Source organism: Peromyscus californicus, unplaced genomic scaffold (genome assembly GCF_007827085.1).
Source record: "Peromyscus californicus insignis strain IS unplaced genomic scaffold, ASM782708v3 Scaffold_11__1_contigs__length_118956290, whole genome shotgun sequence".
Classification (NCBI taxonomy): Eukaryota; Metazoa; Chordata; class Mammalia; order Rodentia; family Cricetidae; genus Peromyscus; species Peromyscus californicus.
The window spans coordinates 60,488,860-60,512,842 of NW_026294402.1; the positions used below are offsets into that span (position 1 = coordinate 60,488,860).

General features: G+C 43.8%; 1 protein-coding gene across 4 annotated transcripts in view; it reads right to left on the reverse strand.

The window, feature by feature from the left end:
- The window catches only part of Znf609 (zinc finger protein 609), a 154,147-nt gene that overhangs the window by 10,225 nt on the left and 119,939 nt on the right, over positions 1–23,983 (reverse strand). For all 4 annotated transcript variants that reach the window (XM_052712640.1, XM_052712630.1, XM_052712656.1 and 1 more), the window contains exons 4-5: positions 4,612–4,699; positions 958–3,298 (exon numbers count right to left, since the gene is read on the reverse strand). In XM_052712640.1, the coding sequence (XP_052568600.1) occupies positions 958–3,298; positions 4,612–4,699 (2,429 nt within the window). The remainder of the gene's footprint in view (positions 1–957; positions 3,299–4,611; positions 4,700–23,983) is intronic.

The window sequence follows — 23,983 nt, forward strand, 5'->3', positions numbered from 1 at the left end:
CCTAGTTTACAGAGAGTTCTAAACCAGTAAGGAATACATAGTGAGAACCTGTCACTACAAAACAAAGCAAAACACTTTCTCAAGCCTAAGGAGACAAGACATGGGGAAGAAAAGGTACAGCCATCAGTGGGTGCTCTTTATGGGAGTAAGACTTCTGGGGCAATGACTCCAGGAATAAGACAAGTTTTGTTTTGCAAAATTACCACTTTCCTCTTGTCAGGAAGGGTAGAACTAATAGCAAGAGTAAAGGGAAGACATTCTAAATCTCCTGAGTTAATATCTGCAACAGGTGTGGCTGTCTGCCGAGACCAGAAGAGAGCATTAGATTCCCAGGAGCTGGAGTTACAGGAGCTTCTAAGCCATCTGATGTGGGTATTAGGAAGTGAAGTTGGGTCTTCTGGAAGAACAGCAAGTACTCTTAACCACTGAGCCATCTCTGCAGCCCCATTAGTTTTAATTTTTAAATATTACTATTTATTTAGAGAACAGGACCTTGTTATGTAGTGCAGGCTGGCTTTCAACTTACTATGCAGCTCAGTGTGGCTAAAAACTCATGACAATCTGCCTTTAGCCTTCCAAGTACTAAGATTACAGGCATGTGCATCCTAGCTGACACCATAAAATCCTTTGTAAAGACATCTGTTAGCTGAATACTATATGCTTTCATCCCAAAGGAACTATACAGTGGGACATTGGGCTAGGAGTCAGGATGCCTAGGTTCTTGTCCTGGCTCTGCTTGTGAAGGCTCAACCAACTCTAGACAAAACAAACTGTCTCATTAGTCCTTCTTTCCCATTTAAGGGAAAAACACCCTTTCAACATGAAAATGTACAGAATTCCTAAAATTATACAACTCTCCTGCTAATCTAATTCTATGGCACCCTTACACAAGACAGTGCTGATCTGCGGGGCCAGAAAGTTGATTAGTGTTTCTGCTTCCTGACACACAGCAGTTACCTGTCGGTACCAGAGTATTGGATCCACCTCTGCCTGTCGGCCACACTCAGTGCCTGTCTTAGCCTCAGAGGCCTCCTTGCCTAGGTGGCTGGCCTCACCCAGCTTCCCTTTTAGGCCTTCAGGGGCCTGGCCGGGGAGTTTTGATGAGTCGTCTAATTTGGGAATGATGACGGACTTGGCAGGATCAGCTCCTGGCTCCTTGGCTTTGCCTGGCCCTGACTTCACCAAGTCTGTCAAGCTGGGAGCCTTGGTGAGAGTTGGTGGAATTGACGGCTTCTGCTTCCACTCTTCCTTGAGTGATGCCTCCCGCTCTTTCAGGCCCATCTCTGCCTTCTTGTCCAGTCCCCGCGGCTGCTGCTCCAAGCTCTGCCGTTTCTGCTGTTCTTCGTACTGCTGTCGGTAAGCTGTGTTGGTGCTCAGGAGGTGGGTGTGGTAACTCTGGTCGCTGTAGCCGTATGGAGGCACGTAGGCATACTGGTTGTAGTACAGGGACTGCATGTACATGTTGGGCCGTTGCTGGATGACAGAGGGCTGCTGACTGGAACTGCTCAGTTCAGGTTTCTTTTCCTCACAGACATCATTCTTCACTTTCCCTTCTATGCTCTCGGGCTCCTCCTCCTTTTTTGTCTTGAGGGCCTGGCCCTCCATCCCTGACTGGCTGCTGGAGTTGAGAGCCCCTGGGCTGGACTGCGCATAACCTGGAGAGTAGTAACTTTCAAAGCCTTGATAATATGGTGAGTCTTTGCTCTGCGGCTGAGGGGGGAAAAGTGTTTTCTTAGCCCCTTCTTTAACCAGCTGGTCAGGGTCCTTGGACTTGACAGTGTCCACCTTGCCCTCCCCATCCTCCCCAGCATCCGAGATGTCAGAGTAGGCAGGACTGTTGGTTTTGACTGAACTGGCTTCAGCACCGTTCTGGGTCACTACATGTAGGGGAGTTAGGGGCTGGGTTGGGGTAGCACTCTCGAGGCGGCTGCTGCCTCCAATCAAAGGGCTGGGGGCGTTGTCTGTAAAACTGTAAATCTTATCAGCTTCCGCCTTTATGCTCGCTAACCGGCTTTGGTGGGAGTCCGAGGAGCCATTCAGAAGCCCCTCCATTTTTATTCCATCCCCTGATGAGTCTCTGAACGGGCTTTTACCTTCTTCTGCTCGGCACACCTTCCCAGGGGTCAGAGGACTTTCAAGTTCCTTTGATGATTCCTTCTTTTTTTTGTCTTTCTTTTTCTTGTCCTTGGCAGGGGTCAAGGCAGGGTTGACTGTGAAAGGCTCTCCCATAACAGTGGGCTTGGGCTGAATAGGCTTGAGTTGGGGGCTGTTGGGCATTGCTTGGACCACTGTGGTGGTCAAGCCTGAGGAGGAGCCAGGGCTTGCTGCTGTGAAGGTGGCCGTCTGGAAAGTGTAGATCTGTTGTGGGGGTATGGCAGGGGCAATGGGCCGGGCTGACTTTAAGCTCTTGGATGGAATCTTGTCAGGTTTCAAACTGGAGGGCTTTTTACATTTTTCTTTTTCCACACACTTCCTGTCCAAAGAGTCAAAGGCATCGTTGCTTGTTTCATCCATTACTGAGGGTCCATCATCAGAACCATCATTGGATAAGGCCCCAAGGTCTGTGTCTCCCTCCCCACTCAGTTTTTTCTTACAGAGGCCTTTTGTGCTGAATTTGCTTGAAGGGGAAGGGCTATGAGGCTCAACAAGCCGAACTTTGGGGGTAGCTGAGCGGGCAGGGGACAAGGATCCTTTCTGTGAGACAGATGCACCGTTGCAGCTGCTCAGGTCTGCATGGAGGGTGGGCTCTTCTCCATACTCACTGTCTCCGTCGGCTTCCGGTTTGCTGTCATCGTCCGTGTGGGCATGAGCTTGGTGGTACTTAAGCCCATTAATGTGCTTGTACTTTTTGTTGCAGTTTGGGTGGGGACAGTCAATCAGGACTGGGGAGGGACAATTTCTGTCCACAACACTGGCTTCCACCTTGGTCCCAGGGAGTGGCCCGGTGGCTGAGCCCATGGAATTTGTGCGGACACGTTTGCTTCCTTTGGAGTCCTCTGAGCTAGAATTCAGTTCCATATCTGAAAGAGGTTTGTTTTTCCGCTTATTAGCTGAGGAAGGGCTGGCCTTGACATCCTCCGAGGTGCTGCTTGCTGGGGGGCGATGCTCTGAGGAGTTCTGGCTGCCCCGGCGGCCTTTGCTGTTGGCTCCTGCTCGGGTTTTGCTGTTGTTGCTGGTCCCTTTGCTGTCAGAGGCTGCGGCTGTCTCATTGACAGGCGTGTTACTGTTGGGACGCATGCGCTTGCCTCGTCCTCGACCGTTACGCATTTCCAAGTCACTGGTGGGGGAGTCACAGAACCTTGGCAAAGGACAAACAGGACAGGATATTAATAAGGGGAAAACATCTTTGTTTTAATGAGCCAGGGCCTCATGGCAAGAGTCACTACACTTAGCTTTGCTTTTTGGAAGCCCAGGCTGGTATGGAACTCAATAAGTAGTCCAAGTTGGCCTCCATTTTACAGGATACTTACACCATTCTCCTGACCTCCTAGGATGCCATTTGCATACTATCCCTGGATCATTCCGCCATATTTTAGGGTTCTCAAGCCCCAGCACACTGAGTAATAACATTAGGAATAAGGTATAAAGAGACATTGAAATATTAGTGATTTTTATTGTATTTCTATTTATTTATTTACTTTTATTTTTATTTTTTAGTTTTCGAGACAGGGTTTTTCTGTGTACTTTTGGTGCCTGTCCTGGATCTTGCTCTGTAGACCAGGCTGGCCTCGAACTCACAGAGATCCACCTGGCTCTGCCTCCCAAGTGCTGGGACTAAAGGCCTGTGCCACCGCTGCCCAGCCTGTATCTTTATTTTTGTTATGTGTTTGAGAGTGAATCCCTAAGCCTCACGCAATGCCCCGGCCCCCAAATGTTAATCTTATCACACACATTTTGGAAACAAGGTATGTAACCTAAGTTAGCCTCAAACTCCCTATGTAGCTGAAACTGGCTTTGAACTCCTGATCTTCTGTGTCCACCAAGGGCTGGAATTACACGTACATAGCACTATAGCTGGTTTGAAATGTTAATTTAAAAATCAAACTGGGGGCTGGAGAGATGGCTCAGTGGTTAAGAGCATTGGCTGCTCTTCCAGAGGTCCTGAGTTCAAGTTCCAACAACCACATGGTGGTGGCTCACCATGTAATCTCATCTGTAATGAGATCTGGTGTCCTCTTCTGGCCTGCAGGCATAGATGCAGGCAGAACACTATATACATAATAAATAAATTTTGAAAAAACAAATTAAAAAAAATAAAAATCAAACTGTAACTTGAAAATAAGGCCAGGAATAGTGACTCAGACAAACACCTGTAATCCCAGCATCTAGAAGGCTGGGTTTGAGGCAGCCTGGCCTATACAGTGAGTTCAAAGACTGGGTAACAGAATGAACCCTTGTCCCCAAGAGGAAGGAAGGCAAGGAGGGAGGGAGGGAAGAAAAGTGGATATAACCCGTGTGGTGGCTCAAGCTAGTGAGGAGCCTTGAGTTGGAGGAGGTTCAGGAGGCTTCAGTTTGAGGCCAAATGGGCCAACTCTAATAAGATAAAGTAACGATTCATTAATTATGTGGAGGGATCAGACTAATATAAACTAGACATCTGTATGTGCTCACCTTGGGGGTGCCCAATCATGCCTTGTGCAGTCAAGAAGTGTACCTACGTATGTCTTGTTCCTCCATGTCACATTTACCACCAACATCCCTGGAAAAAAAAAAAAAGAAAGTAGTATGGATGAGACGAATTTGCTGGCCACTGCAAAGAATATTCTTTTTTGGTTTTTTGAGACAGGCTTTCTCTGTGTAGTTTTGGTGCCTGTCCTGAATCTTGCTCTGTAGACCCAGGCTGGCATCGAACTCACAGATCCGCCTGGCTCTGCCTCTGCCTCCCGAGTGCCGGATTAAAGGCGTGCGCCACCACCGCCGGGCTACAAAGAACATTCTCCATCTGAGCAGGCTCTCTGACTTCTATGCAAGTTTAGTGGCGCGTCAGGAGCAGAACAGTTCCAGGGGAATTGCCTACGGATGGACAAGAGTTCAAAGATTTCCTAGCCTGATCAAGACAGTTTTTATTTTTATGAACAGATCTCATGGATCTCAGGCTATCCTTGAATTTGCTATATAACTGAGGATGACCTTGAGTTTCTGAGCGTCCTTCCACTACCTCCGAGTGTTGGGATTACAGGAAGGTCCCCACACACCTAGATTTATGTAGTGCTCAGAACTGAACTCATGGCTTTGCTCATACTGGACAAGCTTTCTACTGACTGAGCTACACCTTCTGCCCTCCCATGTTTTTGTTAAGACAGTGTCTTGCTATATAGTCCAGGCTAGCCTCAAACTCTATCTAGCCAAGGATAGCTTTGAACTCTTGATCCTTCTGCCCCTTCTTACTGAGTGCTGGGCTTCTATGTATGTGCCACCATGCCTTACTTAATGTATTTATTTTAACTAAATTCAAGTATTTCAGTGCATGATTTAATCAGAATTTATACATTTTTTGGGGGTGTACAGCTTAGGTTGTTTGGTACATTTTTACTTCAGTACATTAAAAAAAAAAAGAAAAAGGCTAATTTTTGCCGGGCGGTGGTGTCGAATGCCTTTAATCCCAGCACTTGGGAGGCAGAGTCAGGCAGATCTCTGAGTTCGAGGCCAGCCCGGTCTACAGAGTGAGTTCCAGGACAGGCACCAAAACTACACAGAGAAACCCTGTCTCGGGGAAAACAACAACAACAACAAAAACCACCCAAAACAAACAAACAAACAAAGGCTAATTTTTATCATGTTTAATTATGTGTCTATGAGTGTGTCTGTGCACGTGACTGCAAGTGCCCGATGAAGCCTTGGGTGCTGGGAACTGAACTTGGGTCCTCTAGAAGAGCAGTATGTTCTTTCTCTTAACCACTGTGCTTTCTCTCCAGCCTCACTCTTAGATGATGTCACAATAAATATCTTGACATGTTGTTCATTTTATTCAAGATGAACTGGAGGACAGGGATGTGGCTCACTTGGCAGAGTGCTTGTCTAGCACACAATACCCTAGCTCAGTCTCTAATACCACATAAAGCTGGGTATTGCAGCAGAAGCCTATAGCCAAAGCAAGCACTTGGAAGATGGTTTTAGGAGCAGTTTCAGTTCAAAGTCACCCTCAGTTACACAGCTAGCTCAAGGGTAGCCTAGGACACACGACACCCTGCTCTCCATCCCATCCCCCAAAAGGGGAAAGGGGCTTTGGAACATGTGACATAACAATATTCCTAAATTCAAAGAGTATTAAAAATCCTAAGCACTGAAATTTGAGCATGGTAGTGAACACACCATGGTGGTGACACTTGTGGGGTGGAAGCAGGATGATCGGGGAATTCAAGGCCAGCCTCGTCTACAGAGTGAGTTCCAGGACAGCCAGGGCTACACAGAGAAACTATCTTGAAAAAAAAACAAAAACAAAAAGAGAGCGAATAAGAGAGGGAGCACGTGTGCCCAAGTGAGCTAGGGATGTAGCTCAGTGGTACAGTGCTTCCCTGGCACAAACAACCCTGGATATGATTCCTAGTTCTTCGGGGGGCGGGGGGGGGGGGGGGAGAGGAGAGAGAGAGAGAGAGAGAGAGAGAGAGAGAGAGAGAGAGAGAGAGAGAGAGAGGAAGGAGAGAGAGGAGACTGAGACACTCCATGTGCTGATCTGGAAAGATTATATACAGGAAAGACAGTAGCAGTAGTGTGTGGAACAGTGCAACGTAGTGGTATCATTTAAGGAAGAGTATATATTTTTCACTACATATTTATTTGGAGAGAGAGGGTACACATGGTGTACATGGAGAGGACTGAGGACAATTTGCAGCAATCAGTTCTCTCATTCTATCATCACGTAGGTCAAACACAGGTCACCAGGCTTGGTGGCAGGCATCTTTACCCACTGAGAAATCCTGCAGGAAAATCCTTGAATGTTTCTAAGTAAGGAACTTGAAGGTTAATGAACAATGACAGGAGGGATAATTCATTAAAAAAAAAACCAAAACATTCATTTATTTGTGTGTGTCTGCATATGCTAGAGTGTGCATTTGGAGGTCACAGAATAAGTCAAGGGAGCTAGTTCTCTTTCCACTACTAGTTCTAGGGATCAAACCCAGGCTGGCCATGAATTCCCAATTGTCTTACCCCCGCCTCTGAGTCCTGGAATTACACTATTTCCTCCCATTGACAATTAGGTTGTTCCATTCTTCTCTTATTACAAATAAACAGCACAATATATCTTTGAATAAATGATTCAGCTTTGTTTAACATATGTCTGTAAGATAAATATAAGTAAAATTGCTAATCACAGGGCGTGTTTAATGGGAGTTTAAAAAAATACTGCCAAATTGCTTCAGAGAGAATGTGCTCATTTACATATCCCTCAGTACTACATGGCATGTGTGATGTGACACTCAGGAGCTGGGAGCCAAACTCAGGTCCTCTGCAAGAGCAGCACGTGCTCTTAACAACTGAGCCCCACTATTCTCTTTCTTAATTGTAACTTTTAATATCCCGGAGTAAAGACTCCATAACATGGTCAGTTATTTCCTCGGCGGGTCATTTACTGGTGGTGGCAGTTAATGATATGTAGAAATTATTTACTTTTGATTGTTATGTTTATTAACTTCTTATGGTTTCTGAGTTAATTGTTTGTTTTTGAGACAAACTCATACTTGTTTATTATATAGCCAAGAAGTAAAGAATAACCTTGAATTTATCCTCCTGTCTTTCTACCTGCAAGTACAGAAATTACAGGCACATGCCACTACAATCCAATGTTGGAGATCAGAATAAATAAAAACGTAATTTAAAAAAAGAAGAAAGAAAGCGGGGCGTGGTGGTGCATGCCTTTAATCTCAGCACTTGAGAGGCAGAGAATGGAGGAGTTCTGTGAGTTCTAGGACAGCCAGGGCTATGTAGAGAGACTTTCCCCCACCCCCACTGAAGCAGCGGCAGCAGCAGTAGTAATTTGGGCTGCTGACAAGATGGCTAAGTGCGTAAAGGCACTTGCTGTCAAGCCTGAGAATCTGAGCTCATGCCCTGGGACCCACATGGTAGAAGGAGAAAAGCCAACTTGTTCAAATAGTGCTCTGACTTCCACATGTGTGCTGCAGCACATGCATGCACACAGTAATAAATACAGTAAGGGAAAAAGGTCAAGGTCACTCTCCACTGGAGGAGACACTGCCTGCAGCAAAACAACAACAGAAAGGAGATCAGAATCAAAGTCCAAAGAGGGTAAATAATTTCCCCCATCCAAGAAAGGTCTCTGTGTAGCCCTGGCTGTCCTGGAACACTCTCTGTAGACCAGGCTGGCCTCAAACTAACAGAAATGATTAGTTCTGTCTCTGTCTCTGCCTCCCGAGTGCTGGATTATAGGCATGTACCACCACCACCCAGCCAGAAAGGGTAAATAATTTAGTGAAAGTCACTAGCAGAAGTCACATTTTTTGGATTCTAGGAATGACACAGCTATCTCTAATGGATTCTTATTCTTCTCACACTATTTTCTTAAGACTACCCATTTGCCTCCCCTCTCACCTATGATGAATGACATGTAAGTCTGCAAGGGGGTAGATATCCAAAGGGAAGGGAGGATAGGACTTCTATGCTTTTCCAAGACCCTGGCTTCTTATGAAAACAGACCATTTTCTAAGAAAGTAAGTGAGCTAAATTTTCTGTATTAGCAGCGTGAGTCAATTGGATGTCTCCCCTTAGTGATAGGTTGCTCTGCTTAGTTTAAACAAGAATAGTGCCTGGCATGATGGTGCACACCTTTAGTCCCAGCAGAGGCAGAGGCAGGCAGATCTCTGAGTTCCAGGACATCTAGTGCTACATAGGGAGACCCTGTCCCCCAAAAAAACAAAACAAAACCAACTACCACCACCAACAAAACAGGTCAGAGATAGGAGACACACTTATAGAGGTGGATGAGCACAGCTGCACTGAGAAAAGACACAAGTAGATGGATGCTGTTTCTATTCTTCAAACAGCTGGGTGGAGCACGTTTATAAATATGACTTCTTCCTCTGTTATACTCGGCAAACTTAGCAGTCCTGAATAAACGGAAGGGGGACAAGTCAAGAGAGCTGGCCGTGGAGAGGGACGAGGAACACTTCTAACATGGAAGACAAAATGGAGGCTTGCTGAAATGTCACAGGAAACACATTCTGCTGAAGTGTAACCCTCTTCCTAGAGGTTCTGAGCTGAGACAGCTGGTAAATAAGAGGACAGGAAGGAGAGGCAAAAATAATGCTTCGCAGACCTACTTTCTCCAACAGACACAAGCTTTAGGGCAGTAAAAAGGAAGAAAAACAGGTCTCCATTTTTGAGTGGTTCCAATTTTTCAGTGTTCACAAAACAAAGTCTTGGCATATTCACAGATAGTAATTCTGTTTTGACCTGTGCTTTATGTCTCTCTCTGCAGTCATTATCATCTTTATTGAGTCAGACACAAGAAAGGTGCCAAGGCACCCTCTTTCCCACAGGGGTTAGAACTAGACCTCACTTTTTTCTTATTTCTTTTTAAACATTTTATGTATTTTGCCTGCATGTATGTGTATTACATACATGCCTGGTGCCCACAGAGGTCAGAAGAGGTCACTGGATCATCTGGAAGTGGAGTTACAGACAGTTGTGAACCACCATGTAGGTACTGGGAACCAAACCCAGGTCCTGAGCAAGAACAGGAAGAGCTCCTAATCACTAGGCCATCTCTATTTGTTGAGACAGTCTCACTGTGTGGCCCTAGTTGGCTTGGAACTCACTATATAGACCAGGCTGACCATACAGAGATCTACTGCCTCTGCCTCTACATGCTGAGATTAGAGGTGTGTGCCTCCATGCATGGTTCATTATTATTTTACTTTAGAAATTTTGTGTGTGTATGTGGTATACTCATATGTGTGTATGTGGGTGTGCATCTGTATCCACCTGCGGAAGCCAGAGGGGGGTGTCAGGTGTCCTCTTCTGTCACTTTACATGCTAGTCCTTTGTGGAAGACTCAGTCCCTGAACTTGGAGCTGGTATTTTTAAGGGATCTAGTTGTGCATTTTTCCTGTTACAAGAACTAATTCCTTTCTTCACCCTACCTCTACCACCTCCTCCTCATCTCCTCCCCCACTTCTGGGGGTATATGTGCTAGGCATCAAATTCAGATTTATTCCTGTTGGGCAAGCACTCTACAATGAGCCACACCCTTACCTGGCTCCTTACGAGGAGCAACTGATGACTGTGTAAGCTAGAAAGCAGAGCATCTGGGGCATGGCACAGTGGGAATATGGGCTGAAAAGAAGGAAACAGAACTGAGTTTCTGTGGTGTTTGGGTAAGAGCCAGCCACCCTGGCCTGTCTACTGACACTGAAATCTCTCTGTAATGTCTTCCATTCCATCTCTACTACAACTACTGGGGGGTCAAGCCCTCATTAACTCACCTAAAGACTATTTTAACATCTTTGAATTAGACTGCCTTTGCTAAGGACTTCAGGTTTCAGTTCCATCAATCCAGTTAGTAAGCTACTGTCAGATTCATCTACTTCAAACACTGCTTTCAAGAAATTAGTCTTGGGATTGGGGATTTAGCTCAGTGGTAGAGCGCTTGCCTAGCAAGCGCAAGGCCCTGGGTTCAGTCCTCAGCTCCAGGAAGAAAAAAAAAAAAAGAAATTAGCCAACGTAAGTGATTACTTATACTCCATCATTGTGCTAAGCACTACTTGGAGATTCAAAACAGAACAGAGATACATGATTATTGAACTGAAAGTTTCACTCTATTTTTAGGATACAGAACAGATAAACATAAAATCATTGTTAAGATTGACCAACCAACTATAAAACCCACTAGCTAGATGTAATGGCGTGCGTTCGTCCCATCTGCTTGGGAGGCTGAGGTAGAAGGATCACGTGAGCCTAGGAGTTCAAGGTCAGCCTATACAACATAGAGAGGCCTTTATCTAAAACAAAAACTAAAATTAAAACAGTTCCTCAAAACATCAGGACCCCCCACCCCCACCCCCCTGAAATATATGCAAAGGAGTTTGAGTCATAGCTGAGAGCAGAGGTTTAGCAGGCACAAGGCCCTGGGCTTTATCCTTAACATCCAAACCCCAAACCATATTTATTCCATGTATTGTCATAGTCTGTGCAGACCAGAGAAAGAGGAGAGGATTTAGGAAATCCCAAAGGATGTAGATGAGACAACCCACAAGAAGAGACCATGCTGTGGTGGGCTGGGGCTGGGCCAACACAGGGAAGAGTCTCTCAAGAGTTCCCTCCAGCACTAATTGTACACAAACTCTTACCAGTTGCTACAGATTTGGGGCTAATGCATTCAGAGAAGTCATAAGAAATAAAAACTTGGCCGGGCGATGGTAGTGCACGCCTTTAATCCCAGCACTCGGGATGCAGAGCCAGGTGGATCTCTGTGAGTTCAAGGCTAGCCTGGTCTACAAAGCGAGATCTAGGACAAGCACCAAAAAACTACACAGAGAAACCTTGTCTCAAAAAACCAAAAGAAAGAAAGAAAAAAAATAAGAAAAATAAAAAAAGGAAAGAAAAACATGTTGTGAGAGACAGGGTTTCACTATGTAGTTCTGCCTGGCCAGGAACTCACTACACGACAAGCAGGCCTTGAATTCAGAGATTCACTTATCTACCCAGTGCTGGGATTAAAGGCATGTACCACCCTGCCAGGTGATTTATTTGTTTTTATTTTATGTGTAGGGGTATTTTGCCTACATGCATATATATGTACTGTGTGTATAATTGGGGACCATGGAGACCAGAAGATCATCCCAGATACCCTGAAATTGGAGTTGTGGACAGTTTAAGTTACCCTGTGGGTGCTGGGAATGAACCCTTGTCCTCTACAAAGTCACTGAGTCATCTCTTTAGCCCCTAATTGTGCTGATCCTCAGCCATGTTTTTTTTTTAAATGTTTATTGATGTTTAAAGATAACATATAAAGCGCACATTTTTCAAATTTGGTAAGAATACAGGCTGCTTTTGGCTTTCACATACTTACTTAGCCCATGTTCTACAGCCTCAGACCTTTGCTATGTAGCTAGCCTTGCACTTGCTATGTAGCCAAGGCTGGCCTCAAAGTTCTGATCCTCCTGCTTTCATATGCCAAGTGCTAGCTAGGATTATAGGTTTGTACCATTATGCCTGGCGCGCGCGCGCGCGCGCGCGTGTGTGTGTGTGTGTGTGTGTGTGTGTGTGTGTGTGTGTGTGTATGTGTGTGTACATGTAGCACAGCACACATGGAGGTCAGAAGGCAGGTCTCTCCTTTTACCGTGTGGGTCTGGGGACTGAAGACTCTATATTGCTATATTGTATATAGTTTGTAATATCTATAGTCATCATTTAATAATCAATAACTAATGAGTTCCTCACCATAGTTTGTAGCTGTGGGGAAACACAGAAATAAAAGACATGGTTTGAGAGCTGGTCAGTAAGAGCGCTAGCTGTTAAAGCATGAAGACATGAGTTTGGATTCCAACACCCACGTAAAAAGCTAAGCATGACTACAGTACATGCCTGTGTAAATCCAGCACAATGAGGGAATGCTGTGGCTTGCTGGCTGCCAGCCTAACACTAGGTTCAGTGAGAGACCTACTCAAGGTGAAGACTGATACAGCAGGACACCTGAGCCTGCATACACCACACAAACACACCAGACTCACCAACATGCAAACATGGTCTCTCATGTGTCTTATAATACAGGTGGGATAGACTCATACACAAATAACGACATGCTTTATGCACAAATAAGGACAGAGTGAAGAATGCCTGAGTGATCTATACTTTACTATATCATGACATATCTAGTTAAAGAAGACGTGATATTAAATTGAAAAGAACTGTGGTACTAAAGCTGTAAAATAGCATTTGAAATATTTTTAGACTTTCTTCTAGATGGTGCTGGAGCAGCCAAACTGTCATCTGTAAGAGGTAAGAGCTGGTGAGAGGGCTCAGGGGGGTAAAAGTGCTTGTTGCTGAGCCCAGTGACCTGGATTTGGGCCCCAGGACCAACAATGTTAAAGGAAAGAACTGGCTCTTAAAAGCTGTCCTCTGACCTTGACAGTCCCATGCACCCTCTCCCCAACAAAGCAAGTAAATAAATGTATATAGAAGGGGGGTTAATTTATATAATTAGCCCCTTGATGGCTCTGCTACTGATTTCATAGCCCTTTACATCCCAGTCTAGGAAAAATTCTGGGCATTATTAAGAAGTTAAAATCACAGATAATGTAGACTGCAGTAGCTTACTATTAAGTTAAAGCAACATTCTATGTGTGGCTTTTAAAATACATATTTTAAATTTATTATTACTGTGTGTGTGTGTGAGCATACACATGCCATGGTATGATTGTGGAGGTCAAAGGACAACCCTGTATAGTTAGCTCCTTCCTTGCACCATGCAGATTCTAGGGATCAAACTCAGCTCATCAGGTTTGAATGGCAAGTGCTTTATCGGCTGAGCCGTCTCTTGGGACTATTGGTGTGTTTCTGTGGGTATGAAGGTAGGGTTGAATGAATTTCTCTCTGCTTTCACAGTATTTACAATACAGAGTGAAGGAATAGAAAAGATAAGCAGATGACATTACCACAGGTAATGCTTACTTACTAGGTTACGAGGGCCCATAGGGCAGCTGATAAATATTCTAATCTGCCCAAATAGAAAGACTCTTCTTGTTTGTTTGTTTTTTGGGTTTCTGAGACAGGGTTTCTCTGTGTAGCTTTGGAGCCTGTCCTGGAACTTGCTCTGTAGACCAGGCTGGCCTTGAACTCACAGAGATCCACCTGCCTCTGCCTCCGAGTGTGTGACACCACCACTCAACTGTAAAGAGGCTCTTTTAAGACTAGTAAGATGTGTTTTTATTTTTGAGATAGGGTCTCACTATTTATCCCAGACAGGTCTCAAACTCATGAGTTTTCTTGCCTTGGACTCCCGAGTAGCTGAGATTATGGCATGCAACACCACTTGTCAAGACTAGTAATAAGTTAAAAAAAAAAAAAAAAAAAAAGATAAGCAAGGTTTCTCTATGTAGCCTTGGCTGTCTTAGAACTATGTAAATTAGGCTGGCCTCCAACTCATGGAAATCTATCTGCCGGCATCTGTCTTCCAAGCACTGGAGACCAAGGAATGTGCCCCATGCTCAGCAAGACTAGTAATAATTTTTTTTTTTTTTTTTTTTTTTTTTTTTTGGTTTTTCGAGACAGGGTTTCTCTGTGTAGCTTTGCGCCTCTCCTGGAACTCACTTGGTAGCCCAGGCTGGCCTCGAACTCACAGAGATCCGCCTGGCTCTGCCTCCCGAGTGCTGGGATTAAAGGCGTGCGCCACCACCGCCCGGCTGACTAGTAATAATTTTAAAAGACAGGATTAAATGGAATCTATTGTTGTATGTACTTTATTGTAACAACTGTTACTTCAGTTATGCTGGGAATCGGAAGACAGGAGGCCCAGGTTTCCAAGTAGGACTGTGCCCAGTCAAGGAGGCACTGTAGTGCACATTCGGTACTAAGTACTACCTGCAGTACTGTAGTACAGAAAAAACATAAATCGATTGTGGCTTATGTTATGACAATAAATAAATCTGAGCCAGGCACGCCATGAATGGCTACAACTCCATCATTTAGAAGGCAGAGGCAGAGGGTCGTGAGCTAAAGGTTACTTTGGCCTACACAGTGAGTTCAAGACCAGCCTGGGTTATTAGGGACCCAGTCTCAAAAACAAAACCAAATTCTGAATGGCTGAACTCTAGTACATAGAGTTGGCATTGGTGGTGACAATGGTTCATGAGAATAAGGCACAAGAGCTCTTATATGCCATGAATAGAAACGGAACAGCTTCCGTCTCCTTGCCGTAAGGAGAACAATTTATCTACAGCTACAGAGTGGGGTCTGGAAGACACCTGTGACAAACCTCTATAGGCCTTTTCACATCAGCAGGCACTTACTGAAGGAAGCTACCTAGTTTCCTAATGAAAAAACAATCAGTTAAAGACTTGCAGTGGTTTACTTAGCTGCCTTGTACGGAGAGTCACCGCTTCAGAAAAGGTCAAAGATAAACTGACTTCTATAATTTAGCCTCCTCTGGCTCTCAATTATAGACATCTTCTAATTATTTGTAGTAGTAATAGTGTTTAAGAAAACTATTTGGTTGTTTTATTTGCACACCCTTATTTGAAGATATAAAATTTCTCCTACATGAACACATATATAAAACAAATGTAAAAATTCACCCCCCAAATCTTCAAGGGAGCCTAAAGCTGTTTGCTATTATTTGGTAACAATGACAGGGTACAATTTGTGTCATTTTGCCCATTTTATGGTAAACAGGGCTTTACATGGCTGAACATGCCTGTAATCCTAGCAATCAGAAGCCAGATGAAAAAAGATCTTAAGTCCAGGACAGGCTGTTTCAGAACAAACCAAAACCAAAAAAGTAGACAGAGGCCAGCAAGATGGCCCCCAGTAAAAGGCAAGCCTGATGGCCTAAGTCTGGAATCTGAGAACCACTGGGTAGGAGAGATTTGATTACTGAAAGTTGTCCTGTAACTGCTGTGTGTGACTGTGTGTGTGCATGTATGTGCACATGCCTACGATCTTTCTGCCTCTGTTTTCCAGTGTGCTTGGTTTACAACACCGAGCTTCAATTTTTTTTTTTTAAAGTTTGGGAGCCAGAGGCAGGTGGATCTCTGTGAGTTCAAGCCAGCCTGGTCTACAAAACAAGTTATAGGACAGCCAGGGTTATTACACAGAGAAACCCCATCTGGAAAAACCAAAAACCAGCCAAACAAACTATTTTTATTATTTTATTTATGTGGGTTTGTGCATGTGAGTACATGTATCCAAGGCGGTCAGGAGAGGGCTTCAAATTCTCTGGAGCTAGAGTTATAGGCAGTTGAGAGATACTTGATACGGGTGGTGTGAACCAAACTCAGGTCCTCTGCAAGACTAGTGTGTACTTTTAACTGCTGAGCCATCTCTCCAGTCTCACTGGCTTCAGAGTTTGACTTGTATGTCTGTCTGTTGCCAGACAGACTCTGCTATAGATTTCGGGATAAATATTCTTCTTTCACTATGACAGTGGTTCTCAACCTGGGTTTTCCAACTCCTTTGGTAGTGGTCAGGTCGAATGACCCTTTCACAGGGGTTGCATATCAGATATCCTGCATGTCAGATATTTACATTTACATAATGGCAGCAAAATTACAGTTATGAAGTAGCAATGAAAATAATTTTATAGTTAGGATCACTACACCATGAGGAACTGTATTAAAGGGTTGCAGCATTAGGAAGGTTGAGAATCACTGTACTATGAAATGATACAATGGAAGATTTTAGAACATAACTATTCTCACATGCAGAATATATCTACTCAAGATTCAGATCCCAGTATAATACCATGAAAGTCACAGGAGGGTTCTCCAAAAATATGTATGCAATTTCAGACAGGATAGGACATTTCTGATAACTAAGCATCATCTCTATGTTACCTCACATTTAATTTTAATAACCTCCAAAGTGTACCATTATTCCCACTTTACATGGGGAATAAAAGATGGGGAAAGAGAAGCTCAGAGCACTTCATCCTACTGTCATAATGTTTATAAATAAGATGCACAAACAGCCAGGTTTAGTGGCTTGCCTATAATTCAAACATCCAGGACTTAGTGGTAAAAGATTAGGAGTTCTAGGTTATCCTTGCTTACACAGCAAGTCATTGAGGCCAGCCTGGTCTATATAGGACCCTGTCTCAAACAAAACAAAAGAAGGCACAATTTAAACACAGCCCAGTCAGTCAGACCAAATCCAAATCAGTATAGCTCTAACTACGACAGCTGTATTTTTTTCTTTTTTTTAAATGTTTTTCAAGACAGGGTTTCTCTGTGTAGTCTTGGCTGTTCTGGAACTTGCTCTGTAGACCAGGCTGGCCTTGAACTAAGAGATCCTCCTGCTTCTGCCTCCCAAGTGCTGGGATTAAAAGGCATGAGCCACCCCCCCCCACCCCCCGCTACAGCTCTATTTTTAACTCACAAGGTAAAAACATACTTTCTCAGCTCTCAGGAGTTCATTATTGCCTGGTGTAAAACACTACACATTCTATGGATTACAGGTGAGAACACAGTTGTGGACTAGCTTGAAGGACACCAACAACTATGGGTTTATTTTTGGCAGAGAAGCAGGGTATTGATTTTATGTTTGACAGCTCTCTACCAGGAAACAAACCAACCAACCAACCAAAACAGCAGCAGAAGAGCTGTATCCAGGTGGCAAAGGCAAGGCAACACAGCAGAGGACACAGGAATCAAAAGGGAATATCCACTAAGCAAAAGGCAACACAGGAGAACACAAGAAAGAGGAAACAAGAAGTAGGGAGCAGAGACTCTGAAGGGCAAAGCTGCTGTTGTTACTGTAAAACACTTTGTCTGTGGGGTGCCTGTTGATGACACAGGAACAAGGTGCAGGGCAAGGGACGGAGCTCCATGGGGAGGATGCTTCCTTAGCAGGCATGCATCCTTGGGTTTGATACTCAACACCAGGTCACCTGTTATCCCAGCACAGGAGGTGAAGGTCAGCAGCAGTTCGAGGTTGGCCTAAGTTACATACTGAGTTCAAGGCCAACCTGGGATACATGAGAACCTGTCTCTTAAAAAAAAAAAAAAATGGAAAGAAACATAAAGTTCAAATTTTGAGGTGCCAGAAAACTGTAGACATTATATTTAAAAATTATTTATAAAGAAAATAATGTAAAAACTAAATCAATCTCGATAAATCCTTAACACAGAATGCTATGTGGTTACTTAAAATGTTAACCGAGGCCATTTAACCTTATGAGAAAACGTTCATGGTATATTCCTCTAAAAAAGACCTCAAAACATAGAGGAAAGGATCTCAATCTGCTTTCAAGAAAAATGTATGCACATGGAACAGGTATCATCTCTGGGTGACTCTCTTTATTTAGTTTTTTTCGAGACAGGGTTCACTTTCTAGCACAGGCTGGCTTTGAACTCATGGCACTCTTTCTGCCTCAGCCTTATAAAGGACAGAACAGGAAAGAGCCACCACATCTGGCTTTTTTTTCCCTTTTAATACCCACCCCCAAGCAAAACAAAATCCAGACAAAACTTTTCACTTAAAAATAAAAAAGGTACCCTAGAAAGCTCTAGTTGCTTAGCTTGGCCCAGTGTCAGCGCTAGGTTAACCATGAGCATGAATACCTGTTGCTGACATTTTTACAAAGCTGTCAAACTGTCCTTCAGTACTCTTGTTCTCCTGAGGTCATACCAGCCACCAGTTCTGCTGTCAGTGAGATACATTCTCCTCTTTTACACTTCTTACAGCAGAGATCCTTCCATCCACAACACAATGATTAAAACCCTACTTACGGTGTTGGTGTTGGTCCAATCCTTAAAACCTTTTTCTTTTTACCTTTTCTATGTGTATGGATGTTTTGCCAACCAGTCTGTCTGTGCACCACATGTGTGCCTGGTGCCCTTGGAGACCAGAAGAGGGTGTCAGATTCTCAGGAAGTAGACACAGTCGGCTGTGAGCTGAGAAGTGGACCCAGAACAACTGGAAGAGTGGAGACCTCTCTCCAGCCCCTCCAATTTCTATCTAAAGAATGGCCACATATCTGTCTGCTAATGTCAAGAGATGTGGTGTAGAAAGGAGAAGGCAGCCTAAGAAAAACCTCTACTCCCAACCAATACCACTAACAAGTTTTCCAGTTCTCTCAAAAACACAGGTAGAAACCGGGAGGTGATGATCCATGTCTTTAGTCCCAGCACTAGGGAGGCAGAGGCAGGTGGATCTCTGTGAGTTTGAGGCCAGCCTGGTCTACAGAGTGAGTTCCAGGACAGCCAGGGCTACATAGTTGAAATTCTGTCTCAAAAATAAACAAACAAGCAGGTAGAGGAGGAGATCATTCATAGTTTCTGGGAATCCAGAGGTACAGCTTTACCTTGGCTTGGAGCAAGGAGTGCTGTGAGAAACTGGCTAGGACTCAGGAGTCAGATATTAGGCTCCAGTTACCACGACTGCAATAGCCCACATGGGGGAATGTAGGAACTGCTTTACTTTCCATAACTATCTCTGGTATGTTTTAATCTAATATTCAACTTTGATATGTGATTAGAAAATATACAAGTTTCTGACCACATTCATTCTCTCCTTCCCCATTCCTTCCCTTTTGTGATTGGGTCTTATTCCGTCACAGGTTAGAGCTTGAACTCACTTTGTTCTCCTGGCTGGCTGAGAGCTTTTGACAACCTTCCTGCCCCAACATCTTCAGTGCTGGCATTAGAGTTGTGAGCCACTCTGATCAGCCGAGGCCGTACTGACTTCTGAGCACTGTTTCCCAGAATAAAAGTTCAAAGAAAAGATGTAAAGAAAGGGTAAATGCAGCCAGAAATTCACAAGAGAGAGTAGATTTGAGAAATAAAGAGAGTTTTGCACAAAAGTAACTAATACCCATCATTTTGACACCACTGGCACACTTATCTGAAACCACACTTAAAACAAAACAAAACAGGTTTGCCACAGGGCTATAATACAGAAACCACTAGAAACTACCAAACTTTAGGGCAAACTCTAGCTTCAAATTTGTCTACTGCAATACAATTATTAGAGATAATGTTTTTTTATCATGCTATAAATTCTTTATGTGTAAATACCGCAAGATTTATTAATTTTTCCTGTGTGTACGTTCATGTGTGTGCACATGTGGATTGGAGGCCAGAGGACAATCTTGGGTGCTGCTTCTCAGGAGCTATCCACCTTGTTTTTTGAGCCACCCTGCTTATGTCACGTGAATCGGTGGGATAGAACTCGGGTTCTCATGCTTGTATGGCGGTCCCTTTACTAAGGGCACCGTCCTCCCCAGGCTGCTATGATATCAGTTCTTATGCCTTCCCAAACTTCATGCACCCAGAACCTCAGCTGGCAACTGCCGAGGTTTTTATCTCATTTACTCTGGCAACCTATCCATTTCAACTCATGACTCTGACTGTGAGAATCAAATATATGGGTTTTCCAAACCTAGAACTATAAAGGCATAGGCATGGCTGCTGCTCCTTTACAGAAGACACCTTCCCAAGAGAACCTTCACTGTCCGCCACTTCTTCACGAATATCCTTTCAGGAAGTCTCTGAGGAGATTCAGAAGGAACTTGGAGTATTCTACAGAAATGTCTCAACCTCGTGGAGGTGAGTGACGTTTTCCTGCACAGTGGAAGTATGTGAAAAATCTTAAAAAACAACACCTGAACTCACCCACAGAAATCTGATTCAACTAACTGGGTAAAACTTACATCTGTATTTAAAATCCCTGCCTCTATATTTTAATATACAGCAAAATCTGGGAATATTGTTGTACAAAATGGTGAAGATTGACTTTAACATAGTCTACCTTCAAATTTAGAGTTGACAGAAAACAAAACCCTTAGTCCCTATTTCTGGAATCTTCTCAAGTTGGATAAGGTAAAGAAAGTCCTAAAATACCAAACAGCCATCACTTTTATCACTTGAGCATTTTAGGCCGAAGAACTTCAGAAGCAGAAGATCTGTTATGGGGAAAGGTCAGAGCACAACACTCTAAATGTCTGTGGGGATGGATGGAGAGCCTCTGGAAGAAGGCTTAAGATCTGAGAGCATTCTTCATTTTATCACTAAGTTCTCACACTGGGAAATTTTGCAGAAGTGAAACATGGATCAGTTCACATACCCTTGAACTGCATGTCTTCCAGTTTCTCTTGCTGAGGGATAAACATACGATAGCCATGGCTAGAGGCCATCCTATTAGCTGGACTTTCTCTGAAAATCCCTAGAGTAAGAAAAGTCCTATCTCAGTGCAACTGCTCTGAGGAAATACTTACCTGGGGCTGAGACGGAATCACACAGTCTACAGCTTTCCTGCTTTACGATCTAGCAGGAGGGCCCAGGGTGAACACATGGCTAGGGCTGCCTTACATGAGGTACCTCTTCTTTTGATCCTTTTCCAGTCAAAAGCTGAGAGGGACAACCAGCTTCTAAAACCTATTTCTCTTTCTGGTGACCTTTGCGTGGCAGGTTCACAGCTTGTTAAGAGGCTAACTTTCAGTGCCGAGGAAGGGGAACAGCAGTGTGCAGAGAGAAATACAGTCAACAGCTGGGGTCTAAGGACAGATCATCTGCCCCAGGGCCTTGGGAAACCATGGCTCTCCATACTGCACACAGAAGGAAGATGCCAAGTTTCCAGGGCAGGGAGAGAAACTGTTTCTAGACATCCTTCTTTTTTTCCAGACTGTGACAACTGAAAGGCTCCTCTCCTGTTATGGACTAAATTGTGCTTCCTCTCAAATACATATTCAAATCCAAGGTACGTCAAAATAGTATCTTTGTTGTTTGAGACAGCTCATACAGCCCATGTTGGCCTTGAATTCACTAGCTAAGGCTGACTTTAAACATCTACATGCCCTGCTTCCAACAGCCAAGTGCTAGAATTTTAGCAGGACACCACAAGTAGTCTTCTTATGAAAAGGGGACTCTGGACACCACCACAGAAGCAAGATAGCATGCGAATGAGTGATGCCTCCATAGGCCATGGAACATCATGGATTGCTAAGCAGTGTTTCTGTGAACATCTGTGAGAGTGAGGAGGTTCTAGACACACTTTCAGATTTCTAACCTCCAGAATGGAGCACATACCTCACTGCTGTTCTGAGCCAGCCAGTTTTTACTGGTTTGTTTCAGTACTAGGAAACTAATATAGCCTCAAAGACAGATTAAGTATCAATTAAATCAGTCACATTTTACCTTAACTAGGCCTCATTAAATTGTAGTTGCTAGACCCAAGTCCAGGTCAAGGTGGGTGGAGACCAGTAGTGATGGCAGCACACCACCAGTGTGGAGGTCATCTGCACAGTACACATACCCACCATCTCAACCTGCTGATTCAGACAGCGTACTGGGGGCTGTGGGAAGAGCTTGCTCCAATCAAGCTGCCCAAATGCTATCAGTGACCTCAGCCCAGCTCGATCAGTAACTAATAATAGCTTAAGTAGAAGGATAAAACTTGAATCGTCTCCAAACTAATCTGTGGATTCAATGTAATCCCAATCAAAATCACAGCAGTTTTTTTTTTTTCACTAAAAAAAAAAAAAAATTACAAGCTGATCCTAACATTTATGTGGAAATGCATAGTGCTGAGAACAGCCAAAAAGATCTTAAGGAAGTACAACCCAGCTGGAGAGAGGCCTTACATACACCACTAGGTGTCAAGATTTATAAAGGTGTAGTTAAGCCATGTGGTATCCATGGAAGAATGAATACTACAATGAGTGTAAAGAAGAGAGCTGTAACAACTTCCCGATACTTCCCCATTAAAGGCAAATGTGACTCCTCTGTGCAGTGGTGGTGCTTTCCACGAGGTGCTGAACCAATCATATACCCGCAAGATTAAAAACAACAACCTTGACTCTCAATTCAAACCCTAAATAAAAAATCGATTACAAAAAATCAAGATCTCAGAGGAAACTTAGGAGATTATCTTAAAATAGGCAAAACTGGTATCCAGGACACAAAAAGCATTAATAACAAAAGGAAAAATAAAGACAAAGCAGATTTCATAAAAACAGAGTTTATATGCATGACATTAAGACAAGGCAAGACACAGAGGGTTTCATAACATGCAGCTGACAGCAGACTCACAGCCAGTATGCACACACTACATGATTACTAGCACCAAAAATGACAAAAGACTTACAAGAAACTTTATGGAAGATTTACAAAGGTCAATAAATACAAGAAAAGATGCTAGATTTGATTATTCTTCAGGGAAATGCACATTAACAACTCACTGAGAAGCTATTGTACACCAACTAGAAGGACTCCAATTACAAGGGTTAAAGGAAAAGGACAAAGTCAAGTGTTGACTAGGATGCAGAACACCACCATTCTAGCATGTTAAAAGCACTCAGGAGGCAGAGGCAGGAGGATCTCTGAGTTCAAGGCCAGCCTGGTCTATAGAGTGAGTTCCAGGGCAGCCAGGGCTACACAAAGAAACCGGGTCTTAAAAGTTAACTACATGGGAGGGTGGGGTGGCTTGAGAGATGGCTCAGAGGTTGAGAGCACTGGATGTTCTTCCAAAGGTCCTGAGTTCAATTCCCAGCAACCACTTGGTGGCTCACAACCATCTACAATGAGACATGGTGCCCTCTTCTGGCCTGCAGTCATACATGCAGACAGAACACTGTATACATAATCAATCAATCAATCAATCATTAAAAAAGTTAACATGGAACATGGCTGAGTCTCCCTGGTATAATGACAGCAGCTCAGCATCAACAAGTACATACTGTAATATTTCATGCATGCAAACGTCAAAATGGGCAACACTAACCTACATTAGCAGTCAGACTGATGGACTGATGGGAGGGAACTTAAGTTATGGGAAGGGAAATGAGGTTTTCTGACGATACTATACTGTGTCTCTTCATTTACGTTCTGATAACATAGGGTATGTTCATTTTGCAAGTTCAATCATCTGTACACATATGGTTCACATACATATTTACACTGCTGTTCAATCAGACCTGCTGATAAACCCCAAACATCTGGGTTTGTGACTCCTGTGTATCAGTGAGGAATGTAACAAAGCAGGCAAGGGCAGTTCTGGTGACATATGGGCCAGTTCTGTTCTTTAGGCAACTGGCCCAATCTACATGTCAGGAGCAGAGCAGTCTAGTATCTGATGCAAAAGCACACGGGGTGGGGTGGGCTGGGGGTGGGTGGGGTGTGAGTCATTTTTCATCCATTCCTTATTCACATTGATAGCTGATTCTAAAGATTTTAAAATGTAATTCTAAGGAGAGAGCTAAAAACTGAAAAACAGAGGGAAATTTGGTAAATGATAAAATGCATATTTTAAGTATTTTAAACATTAAATGATCTGTGAATTCCCGAGAGGAGGGGTATCTAGGAAAGCTATTCTCTCA